Source organism: Bombus affinis, chromosome 14, assembly GCF_024516045.1.
Source record: "Bombus affinis isolate iyBomAffi1 chromosome 14, iyBomAffi1.2, whole genome shotgun sequence".
Classification (NCBI taxonomy): Eukaryota; Metazoa; Arthropoda; class Insecta; order Hymenoptera; family Apidae; genus Bombus; species Bombus affinis.
In genome coordinates, this window is record NC_066357.1 from 5,524,629 (window position 1) to 5,537,590 (window position 12,962).

At 32.9% G+C, this 12,962-nt stretch overlaps 2 protein-coding genes across 9 annotated transcripts; one reads left to right on the forward strand and one right to left on the reverse strand.

Annotated features, from left to right (window-relative positions):
- Window positions 1-552: 552 nt before the first annotated feature.
- LOC126923804 (signal recognition particle subunit SRP72) lies at window positions 553-3,475 on the forward strand. Its single transcript, XM_050737647.1, has 8 exons — window positions 553-714; window positions 827-944; window positions 1,046-1,301; window positions 1,376-1,855; window positions 1,934-2,296; window positions 2,367-2,671; window positions 2,748-2,960; window positions 3,047-3,475. Exons 1-8 carry the CDS (start codon window positions 615-617, stop codon window positions 3,180-3,182), a joined length of 1,971 nt encoding a protein of 656 aa, XP_050593604.1. The 5' UTR covers window positions 553-614; the 3' UTR covers window positions 3,183-3,475.
- Window positions 3,464-12,791, reverse strand: LOC126923805 (R3H and coiled-coil domain-containing protein 1). Of its 8 annotated transcripts, none has more exons than XM_050737652.1 (9): window positions 12,579-12,725; window positions 9,255-9,396; window positions 8,011-8,157; window positions 6,511-6,644; window positions 6,309-6,429; window positions 5,287-6,220; window positions 4,963-5,203; window positions 4,655-4,891; window positions 3,464-4,562 (listed from the first exon to the last, which is right to left on the reverse strand). In XM_050737652.1, exons 4-9 carry the CDS (start codon window positions 6,572-6,574, stop codon window positions 4,498-4,500), a joined length of 1,662 nt encoding a protein of 553 aa, XP_050593609.1. In that variant the 5' UTR covers window positions 6,575-6,644; window positions 8,011-8,157; window positions 9,255-9,396; window positions 12,579-12,725; the 3' UTR covers window positions 3,464-4,497. The 8 variants fall into 8 exon arrangements, with proteins under 8 accessions (XP_050593609.1, XP_050593608.1, XP_050593610.1 ...); XM_050737651.1 differs by having other exon boundaries at window positions 9,255-9,520; window positions 12,579-12,720; XM_050737653.1 differs by having other exon boundaries at window positions 12,528-12,659.
- Between the last annotated feature and the right edge of the window lie 171 nt (window positions 12,792-12,962).

Genomic DNA, 12,962 nt, shown 5'->3' on the forward strand with positions numbered 1-12,962 from the left:
GCAGAACATATAATATGATAACAACACAAATTTCTATAAGACATAAAATCTATTTTATATTACGTTTATGATATTATTTTTATGCTATGTATGTATATGCTGAACTGAAAATTATAAATTGTACATAATTCTAACGTATGTGTATATATATAGTTTTAATGAAATGAATAAGCATTTGAGTAACATGGAAATTTAACTTATTCTTTTTTATTCCCTTATTCTTATATTTCTCACTTCTGACAAATAAAACTTTTTGATTACGTTTCTGATATAATTTTAAGACTAATATCAAAATGGTATTATCTTCAGTTAGATTATACACAAGTATTATTATATTACTTCAATTGAAATTAAATATTGTAATTACTCAATCTTTGAATGCTTTAAAGAAAAATTTGAGTAGCATTAATAAATAAATTTAATTTAATTTAATTTTTTATTATACATTGTTTAATTACTATCAAATATTTTAAACAATGTCTAATTCTTTCAAATAGATACATAAACTATACTTTATAAGCAATAACTTTTACTAAAATTGTTCTTGGAACATTATGCTGTATTCGGTAGTCATAAATTAGTTCCACGTTGGACATGACCGCAAAGTGAGCAATATGGCTACAAAGGAAAACAATATTCCTGTATTATACGGAGAATTAAATAAATTAGGACAAAATGGTGAATACGAGCGGGCAATAAAAATTGCTAATAAGAGTGAGTTTTCGTGATCTTACAAATTGCTTTCAATTCTACGAGTTTACTATCAACATAACCTGTGCCCCTTTTACGAAGAACAACATATTTTCAAAAATAGAAAATTTTTCAGTTTTAGGTATTTCCCAGGATGAAGAAGCTGCTTTCCATTGTAAAGTTATTTGCTATATTCAATTATCTAAATTCAATGATGCACTCCAGTTTATTACTAAGAATCCAAAAATATCAGGGTATGTCATCCTGATTGTTTGTTAAAACTTATTGTTAAAACTTTTCTAATTTAATTAATATTCACTTTGTACAATTCTAATAACAAATAAATATTTTTTAGCAATTTAGATTTCGAGAAAGCATATTGTTTATATAGATTGAATCAAGTGCAGGATGCTTTGAAGGTAGTAGAAAATGTTTCAAATCCTTCATTGAAACTCAAGGAACTAAAGGCTCAGATACTGTATAGGCTAGAAAAATATGAAGAATGTTTCTCCGTGTACAGAGACATTATAAAAAATTCTCACGATGAATATGAAGATGAAAGAGAAGCTAATCTTGCAGCAGTGGTTGTAAATTTAACAATTGAGGATTCTGTAAGTCCTTAACAATTAATGTTATTTAAGTATATGTTAATTTATATTTATTGTAATTTATATTTTTTTGACAGAACTTAGAAGTTCCTGCATTACGCGAAGATACATATGAATTAATATATAATGCAGCTTGTGGTTTAATTGCACAAGGTAGCAAAGGTGATAAAGCCATCTTGATTGAGGCAGAGAAAAAACTTAGAGCAGCTGAGAAAAAGTGTAAAGAAAATTTAGAGGAAGATGGAGTTGCTGAAGAAGAAATAGAAGATGAATTAGGAATTATTAGAGTTCAACTTGGATATTGTCTTCAGCTTCAGGGTCGCGAGAAAGAAGCTCAAACATTGTACATTTCTGCTTTGAAAGCAAAACCAGATGACATAGCTCTAGTAGCAGTTGCAAGCAATAACCTTGTGTGCCTTAATAAAGATCAAAACGTATTTGATAGTAAAAAAAGAATGAAAAGCGCTACTCATGATAGCTTAGAACATAAATTAACTTCTAGACAGAGACGGAACATTGCATACAATCAGTGCTTGTTAGCTTTATACACTGATCAGGTATAAACTCAATTAGTAATACTCTGTTTTATTGATCATTGTTCACATATCATTATTCTATAACTTATGTCCTTGCAGGCAGACCAGTGCCAGCAGCTTTGCAATAAACTAGCTAAGGATCATCCTGCACTGGCTGTGGATGCAATGTTTGTTAAGGCAGTACAACTTGGTAAAGAGGGTAAAGCAAAGGAAGCAGCAAAGTTATTAATACAGTATGCAGTTGGAGATAAAGAATTGCAAATGAAACTGGTTTGTGTGCAACTCTTATTGAGTCAGGATGAAAGACAAGAAGCAATTGATATTCTTGAAAATCTGAGTGAAAGAGACAGATCATTACCTGGCATAGTCAGTGCACTCGTAACTCTTCATATGGCTAATAATAATCGTGAAAAAGCGTCAGCTGCTCTAAAAAATGCAGTTAACTATTACAAGAAAAATAAGGTAGGTGCATTTAATTTAATTTCTTTCTTTTTCAACTCAATTTAGTATAACCTTTAATATTCAATTTTAGGATACTACTGCTAATTTAGGAGAATTATGGCGACAAGCCGCTGATTTTTATCTACGCGGAGGAGAAATTAAAATGGCAGCTGATATTTTACAAGAAATGGTAGATGCTGCGCCTTGCGATACTAAGACATTAGCGCAATTAGTGGTGGCTTATGTGCAATTTTGTCCAGAAAAGGCACAATTGCTATCAAAACGTTTGCCACCGTTACATGATCTTTCTGAAACGATCGACGTTGATGCTTTGGAGAACAGTAACTGGATAATTGGTACCAAAATGATCAAGAAGAAGATAGAACCATCTCCTGGGTAAGTATTATTCTCTTAATGTAATCTCGATAATAAAATTCTCAATAAAATTAATAATTATAACTCTATTGTGTAGAAAACCCGCTGTCGATATAACACAAAAGAAAAAGAAAAAACGTAAACGCAAAGGAAAGTTACCTAAGAACTATGATCCAAATGTTCCACCTGATCCTGAACGATGGTTACCCAGACACGAACGTAGTGGATTTAGGAAAAAACGAGATAGGAGAAATCGGGATGCTGCGATGAAGGGCACACAAGGTGCTACAGCTGTAGCTAGTGATATGTAGTACGTATTAATTCACAAATACATTCATTATTTAATTTAAAAAAATACATACAATTGATAACTTTTATTATTACTTATCGTTACAGTGATATTACTAAGATGCCTACAAATGCGAAACCTTCTCCTAACCCTCGACATAGTCCAGCGGTAGAAAGTTCCGGTCCACGACAACAACAACGTAAGGTTCAACAAAAAAAGAAAAAGAAAGGAGGAAAATGGTAAAACAAGTAATTCGTATTTGTCGAAAACATGTATAATATTTCGATATTGCTAAAAAGATGGATGATTGAACGATACATCTCAGTGACGAGTCGTATAACTTTTTCAATTATACATATTTTGTATCGCTGTACATATGTACAGTAAAAAATACTGCCATTTTTAAACGAACGTACTACTTTATACCAGTATCGTTTGATCACTGTAAATTTTTAACTTCTGAATTTGTCATTAGATTAAAATGTAACTAGGTTCTACCAGGATTGAAAATATATACAAAAGAATGATATATAAAATATTTTTATTCCCTTTTTCTTTTAATCCTCTTGTCAATTTTTGACAAAATTCTGCAATATAATATACAATATAGGTAACATATTCCTTGCATACATTGACTAGGATTTGGCAATAGATATTTTTATTTCTCTGTTGGTAACAATTGTATATAAAAATACAATCTGTGTCAAATTCATTTTTTTCTCTTAGTAAATCTGTAATTCATGTTGATATATTGTGATTGTGCGTCAAATTTTTAACATTCATGTAACAGATTTATATATGTATATGTAATATAAGTGGCATAATTCGTAACTACAATAATCATACATTGCGTATAATAATAAAATGCCACTTCATATTTCAGTAAAATTCATTACCCTAAAATCATAACTCTGTGAAGACACGCTGTGATTACATGTCATTGTAGCATATCGATGTATGTGCACGCACGCGTGCTTGTGTAGAAGGATATCCTCGGTTTATATCATTCTAACTTATTGTCTTGTATTACAATTGCACAACACAGCATTGTTTATCGTGTATATATAAATTTATAACAGAAAGGCAACTGTCGAGGTAAGAATAACCATATATGTATATCATAAAATGTTTCTATATCTGTGTTCTTTTTTATATAGTTTCCTAATATGTCAAGGCTGTAAATTGCCCTCATCTAGACGTTTAGTTAAAATACTTAATACCCTTCCATTAGAAAATAGTACAACAGGCACGCTCATTCAACTGGTCTGAATATTATGATATGCATAATACGTAGAAAATAAACAAGCACTGGAAAATTCATTTTACCAGTCCTAAGCAAGTATATCCGTTACTTGATACTTTTGTCATGCCACACTCATCTATTGGCAAGCAATTTCCCGTGTTCCCAAAACCAATCGCCAAATCAGTTCGACAAAAATGAGTTTGTCAAAAATGAGAATAGATGAGTAAGGCACAAATTCATGTAAATGCCATAAAACATTTACATAATGATGTAAATAATTCTCAATGTATGAACATTAATTTCCAACAAATAATGCTACTTTTCAGGTATAATGCCTTCCCACGCATCTTCCCGCTGTTTGTTGGCTAATCTACGTTTTTCTAGAAACAAAGAAAGAACAACTTATTTCTGCTTTTTTAAAGCTTTTTTAAGCTTCAAACTGTGAGAAGTGTTTTGTGTAAATAATACTTACCTTTAGCCTCACGTAATACATTTTTCTCATGTTCGCGTTCTTGCCTAGCAGTAGCTAATTTTACACCTAAAGCACCTGTAACCAGTCGTCTGGCTAATGCCGCGCAAGTTTCTGGACGACTTCTGTACGGCTGTAAAAATTCCGCGCTCCTTTTTGCTTTTGTTTTACTCAAGGCTGTGGCCTCGCTCAGGGGTCGTGTTTTAACAAATGCATGGTCCGAAGCCAATACTTCAGCAGCTAAAACCGATTTAACGGGTGAGCACTTGTTACTGATAATGTCGGTGTAATTTTGACTCGTTTCTAATTACCAACAAGAGGACTACTGAAGACTCCAAGACAGTGTGTGTCATCTACCCACTTTAGTTCAAACCCACCATTCTTAAAAGGACTAAAAACAGCTGCTAAATCGCTGGTTTTAAATTCTGATGGGAAATTGTAAATTTCAACAACATGAGCAAATTCGTCGCTGGATACCTCGATGTGTTTAGTGTAAGGTTTGTAATCGCTTTTCGGTTGTTCTATCACAACATTACCAACAGCCGCTGTTAACTGAAATTAAAAGTAATTAACATTAAAAAAGTACATAGTTTTATCGTTTTATGTTGGTGAAAGGTAAATTCATAAATACTTGCCTCCTCGATAAGAGTTGGATCTAGACAATCACCATTATCGTCGAATAAACTGTCCCAGTCACATTCATCCCTATTAATCTTTTTAATTGGTGGAGAAGGTGGAGGTGCAGGTTTACTTTTCTGACGCACAACCTTTTTTACTTTCTTCTCTGGTGGTGCTGTAGGAATAGGAATAACTTCCTTAATAGGTTGTTGTGGTTCTTCCTGTACACTATCTGAGATAATCAGCACGTTTGATACCATATTGCGACGCATCATTTGCGCGTTCTTTTGGTTTGTTATCTCGTCCTTATTTGAAATTTCCGTACGTTGTTTATTATTTGCATTTGAATTAGTTACAACAATATCGTTATTACATTTATCAGATCTGTCTATTTCTTCATTAATATTAACTTTACTATATATACATGTCTCAACTGAGTCTAAGTTATTGTTATCTTCACCAGAATTACTAGAGATTTCTTGTTCTTCAATAGTTCCTGACTGAAGTGTATCAGTTGTCTCACATTTAATTTCAGGAGCAGTAGTACTGTCTGTATCATTTGGCACATCTTCATTTAGATTATCTAACTGCTTAGTTGTTATTTTCTTACTAGTTTCCATCGTAAGTCCTTCTGGAATAACAGAAGAAGTCGGGTCCTTTGGATCTTCTTGCAGACAGATATTAATTTCAGATTCATCATTACTTTGATTATCATCAAAACACGTATTTAATTCCTTTTGTTCACATTCTATACTTTGTTGTAAACTAGAATCTGTTTCTTTGATATCTAAACTTGATTTTGATTGGCCATGAGAAGCAGAGGACAGATTGTCCTTAACTGAACGACTCACACGAATAGATTCTACTGGCTGAGGACTCCCTTCTGTTTCCAAACTTCTACGATGTCTTGGTACATAAACTGCGCGATCTGGCCTTCTCTGACGAGAAGATCTTAATAAAATTCAGTTAAAGATATTTACAATTTATTCTTTGAATTATAAGAAAGAAAATAGACGAAAGTATTTTTACAATTTCTTACTTTGCAGTAGATGAATCTGCAGTTGCTTGTATTTGAACTTGGTCCATATTTGTTTGAAGTTCATTTCTGGCCCTCCTAGCAGCTGGCGGCCTATAGATTTCAACCGTTGGCGTTGATTTTACTAAAAGTTCGAATGACAAATTTAATTAACTTTACACTATCTTTTTCAGATATGAAGTTTTCAATGTAAGTTCTTAATTACCTTGTCTTTGAATTCGTACGCGTTCTGGAGATGCGGAGGGCGATCGTCGACCTTCAACGCCCATCTCGAACAACGTACCGGTACCTTTCGTTACACAACTTGTTGTACACTGTTCACCATTCAATTTTGGGTCCCTCGAATATTGAAAAATAAAATATTATAACCTTGTTATTTTATAATTAATTTAATATTTCTTTTTTAAGTCGGTTAAGTAGTTCCCTGACGCGTCTGAGTACTACGTCACGCGACCTTGAGCCGGTCAGTTTCACTTTCGTTTACTGCTGCTGCTACGTAGTAAGAATTTCATTCTTGTAAACTCATTTCGTAACAGTATTAGAATCGTCTGTGAATTTCGCGCAAATCTGATTCAATCCAGAACGAGTTCTACTTTCGAAGGAATCGAGCATTAATATGGTCGTTTTTAAATTAATCACATTAAAATGATATTATCTTATGCGAAGAAATAGGTGTATTCCGTGATACAAAAACATTGAGAGTTTATAATTTAATACTTTTACTAACTTTATAATAAATCTATTAAAAATTAATGCATATTTTACGTAAAATCCATTTCATAAAATATACTATTAAAATATAGTAACAATTTTTTTTCCAATTTGACACGAACACTATATATTTATCCACAATTATTACAGAAATCGCTGAACTATAATTGTTATCAGAATGTCTTTTTGTTGATATGTTATCGATGGGGGGCATCATTAAATGATTCACAACAGGAAATAATGAAATCTTACACTTTGTGATTTGTTCAGGTGATACATCACTGAAACGATTGAATGTAATAGCACTTTGCTAAATGACCACGGGATTGTATCTAGTCAGTTATCGAGAGAGGCATGTATGTGCTTGTTTATATCATATACAGTCAGTTGTAAAAGTCTATAGACACGATTGTAGTCACAAAGGAAATAAAAAATAAACTTTGCTACAGAATCATCTATACTTACATATCAATACAAAATAGTTCTCATTATGTTCAGTATACTAATGTATTTCTTGAAGAATTTAAGAAATCATAAATATTTAGATTACGAAGATCTTAAAACGGTTATACCAGTAATTAAAAAACCTTTAATTTCATTATTATTAAAAAGATAGTAAACTGCAATTGATACCTATAGAGAGCTATTACGTATAGACATACGTATATACATTTATATAGTTTGTATTTTTTCAGTTTCTTTCCTTTCAAATAAAGACGTAAGGAACTGTGATATTTATTTAAATATACATTTAACTGCAATTAATACAAAATTGAATACCAAAAATATTGTAGGATCTAACATCTTGATTAGAATACTTCGAACTTGATGGTGATGATGAACGAAGACCTTTGTGATAGACTGTACGCAACATCAAAGGCTCACTTCACGAAGCAAGATCGAATTGGTGGGGATAGCAACAGCCACTTAACGAAGCAATGTAACTATCTATATATATATAAAACATGTATTATAACAATAGGCATTTCGATACCTTATCACGTCACTTTTGTAACACACGACTGTCCGTCTGGCAGAACCTTGGCCGATTGAGAATGTATGCAGATCGGCAAAACGGTCCTGCACCAGCTGGTGTATAATATATCTTCGATAGTTGTTTACAGGTGGAAAGACGAGTACCCTGCAAAAGTGAAAAGAACGCGTTACGATCACGGCTGAAAGTGAGACTGGACTGAGGACGGGTGAACGTAACCGCCTTGCCCCGGGCCACTTTGCCCGTATCCTGTCAGATGAACACAGGCAGGCTAACTTTTACATAACATTTCACTTTCTCCTTCTTTGATTTTCTTAAAATTAGAGCCATCCTTGGTCCGAGTAATCACGTATCATTTCGGTCATTCCACAGGACGCATAATGCGGGTATTTGCATAAAAAAGTTGGGCAAAGATGTAGGACAATTTTTTAGTAAGAAAATATTATTTTACAAATATTTTCGCTCGGATCATATATAAGCCACATTGATTAACTTCATCAATATTGTTTGATTTTTAATTAAACACTGATCACGTGCTGTGATATTAAAATTATGGAACGTGTAGAAAACAATTTCTTGATTATTCCTTCATTATTTATTTCGAAAATTTTCTCCTTGCAACTTACATAACTATCTATATTTAAACTCTGATTTTACATAAGATATTTCATGCCTAAATGCTTACTCTGAATAATTCTCCTGATTTAATACTATTTGCTTAAGGCTCTCCAAATTTATCTTTATGCTATATCGTAGAGCAATCGAATGACTCAACTGTAAACTTTCGAAGTACTTAAATGTACTTACGTACAAAGAAAAAGGTCGTAAATAAGTTATTCGTAATGTATTCGATTCTTTTTGGGAATGAAAATTTTGCAAGCGAAACGAAATTTCTGAAATCGACTTTTGGCCAACTTTCTGATACAAATTCTCCATTATGCGTCGACATCACCGCCGTTACAACCGCGTTACATTTCACATACATAATCAGATTTCATGGAAACCGGCTATTACGTTCAACCGGAATAAAACGGTCGGATAAAGGCGGAATTTATTATGTGTAACGTCGTAACCGGATGTTTTTAGAAAGCATTGAGAGCATTAGAACAAACGCAAGCAACATACAAAAAGTAGGAAATAGGAAACGAACTCTCAAGATCTAGTGGAGAGCAATTTCAGTCTCGGTAGATAAATAAAACTATCTAGACCAATATGGATGCTGGAAAACAAGATAAAATTCTCACCTTAACGTCGTTTCACGATGTTAGTTAAATTACATGCCAACCGTTCAGGTGGAACGAACCATGTAGCGTGATAAATCGGGGTTCTCTGCGCTTCTCTTTCTCTTATAGCCAGATATGAAAGCCAAGAAGAAAAAGAAATCGACTGCAACAGACCGAACAAAACAACCGTTCCACGCTATCGTCTGATCCGGTTGATGAATCGTCGTTCCAAGAGTAAGATCTATGTTAATTACATTTCAGAGACGACTAAATCGACGAGCCTTGAACTACAAAGAAGAAACAGAGTCCCGTGCGACTCGTAAGTGTTGCGTGGTTCACGTAATCATGCGTATACGTGAGCGACATACGACGAGAGACCGGTTGCACTCCATAGATTAACAATTATTCGTGCCATTCAAAATCGACCATCTGTCCCCCTGACGCGTGATTTCAATAATTAACGAGTTTAAGTGGCAAATGACGTAAGTGAAAGAGGTGAGAATTTTTTGGGTTAACACACGTATATTTTTGACGCTTACATCGTCGTTATTGGGCTTCTAATATTTACTATCTTTAAAGATATTGAAAATTGTATAGAGTTAGTTAATCTTCCGAGTATTTTGCGTTCTTTTTTTTTTAATTATAGCAAAATTTCCGCCAAAAGAAATAAGTTTTCCTATTTGTCATCTAAACGTAAATAATTATTCAATATGGCGGACGATCGGGACCTTCTTTTCTTTTCTTTCCTTTCCTTTTTATTATCTTATTTCTCAAGTAAAGTAATTATGACATTAAACATTTTTTATCGATAAAATATCTACAAGTTTTATTTTAAAAGTTTTAAGGATAGAATATGTTTAAATACGAACGGTCCATGAAATATGTATGAAATATTGGAACTGCATATTGAATAATCAAAGAACTGTACATATTACGGTATTCTTATATAATATGTATTTGTAGCGACAGTTAATCTTGTGTAACCGCGTGGTACATTATTTTCGTTGTCGTTGATGGAGAGAGATAATACGTTTCATTAAAATTTACGTTTCGTATAAATTTTCTTTTGTTATCTAACGACGTACGCAACTTCCGCCATCTATGGAGGGCTAGTTAACCAATAACCGCAACTTAAAAACTTATTATGTATCCCCATCTTACTGCAATATTTTAAATCAAATGCAAGGAACCATATGATGTTAATTAAAAACAGAAATGTTAATTAGAACTATTGACATCTATGAAACGCATTCTTATTTTCTACAGGCAACATGCCAATGCGTCACAGTTCTTTTATGTTTCTCAAAACACTATGTAGTTTGCTAAAAATATAAATGTACAGCGAAAAATAAAACGCGTAAACGTTTGAAATGCGCGGGGAATGTGAGAAAAGAAAAAACGGTCTAATGTAATGGAACAATCTGAGGATGGAATGGAACAATGTATTAGTTACAAACAAGAAAATCTATGAATATTTTTTTCACGCGACAATTGATTGCGATCTCGTTTCATTTTTTTTTTGCACTACTTAATTATATCAAGTTAATTTACGAAAGAATTTCGATTTTATATTATCAATAATTGGAGAATCGAAATGTTACACTCGCAGATAAAAAGATAACACATTTTGTAACTTTGATAATATGCGTGAGATATGTATGGAAATACAGCCTTTCTTATGTACATCTTGCAAAAGAAGCTTCTTGAGTCAATGTTAGTAATCCTTAGATGTAAACATTGTACTTTTTCGGATGAACAAAAAGATAGCATAATAGAATTTCACATGGTCCTGATAGATGGAAATATTATTACCACGATGTATGGACAGAAGAAAATGAAGAGTCGATGTTAGTAATCCTTAGATGTAAACATTGTACTTCTTCGGGCGCATAAAAAGATAGCATAATAGAATTTCACATGGCCCTGATAGACAAAAGAAAAAGGTTCAAGCAGCCGATAACTAAGATGCTAAGGAAGCATCATGGTATGGGCGGGTTTGGTTATCATAGAAAAATGAAAATTGTCTTTGTATAAAGTTGCATGAATAGTTAAAAGTATATTGAACTGAAGATACAAACTTATTGCAGTAACAATTACTGATAAAAATTGTATATTCCAGTAAGATAGTACGGTCGTTCAACACATAGTTATAAAATATTTTGTTGATCAAAAAAATCGGCGTTCTGTAACGGATGGCAAGATCTTCTGAATTGAAAATTATTGAGGAGAGCTTGCAAGAACGGTTTACAGAAAGGGGGCTCCAGAAAATACTAATATTGTATAATTTTCAGTAAATATAAGTAAATTTTTTCGTAGTATGTGCTATCAGTTTGACTCATTGAATTCTTGTAGTTTTTTAATTTTACGGGTAAGAAAAACGTATTTATACTCCGAGAGTATTTTATATTGTAAGTTTACATTCAAAAGAAGTTTATTATTTTTCCATTTTTCTTCATTATCGAATAAAGTTTTACGAATTTACACATTGTGCTATCTTCTTGTTCAGGAATGTAAATGATGTAAATGCTAGATGTGAAGATCTTCAGTGCAAACAAGAAATATTGGTTTATAGTTAAAATGAATATTTACGATTGTCTTAAAAGTGCAAATGAATTAATCAGCGTTCAAATTTGTATTTAGCATGAAATTTATATTTTTTCCTACTTAAAAGTCATGTTTAATTTTTCAACATTAACATGGTTTTTCATTTAAGATCTTCAATGATTAAAAATATAAAGCGTCAAAGTAGCCTATGTATATGTATACCTTAATTTCCGAATATTTTAATCACTTGCAATAATACAGACCGATATACGTTGTCTGGAAGATGACGATATCAACCATTTACCTTTAGTGCAAGATATTTATAAATATACTCCACGGAGGCCATAAGACACATCAATAACAAACACATTGAACACTTTTCAACAGTTCTATGGTATCCTAAATCATTTAGGTTATAAAGTTAATTCTAATTGCCTTAGAATTTCAAATTGTATGTCAAGGATACAAATAAATTTAACATAACGCGTCTCTGCTAACATTCTAAATTAAATCGCCAATAAAAATTGCGGGCTATCAAATCGATTCTATTTATCACAGCGTATATTATCTCATTTTCTTGCGTGATTGACAAACGTCAACTACTTTTATATTGTTGAGATATATCTTTAAGAGATTTAATACCGATGATTTCTCGGAGAAAGCTTTACTATGTAGTATCATAGACGTTCATAGAAATTGAAAGTGAAAAATGTTTGAAGACACGTTGTAAAAAGACCGTAGTGATCTAACCTTTAAAGGCGCGTCGTTGCATCAGGAAATGTGATCGTTTGGCTCTCCTACCTTTTCCGTTTCTTGTCCCTTGAAAATAGAGTCACGTCGTGCTCCACGTCCTCGGAGAAGAGGCTATCTTGCAAGCTCATTTATCTGCGAAACTGCGCGCAGATCGGACATATGAGAAAATTACTGACACTCAGAATTAAATTCATAAAGAGTTCAACGAAACCACGTTTACCGTGTTGCTGCACTGCAGCCACGGTCTCTACTCGGCGCACATTGACCATAAACTACCTTAAAATGCATCGCGCATGCGTTCATTTGCTTCTGCCTGTATGGCTACTGCGCAGGCGTACCTTTTTAAATCGCGAAGCCATTTTGATGCGAAATTTTACGCGCGGAAGTATCGTGTCCCTTTTCACATATCTCATCTGGGAAATTAATATAAGT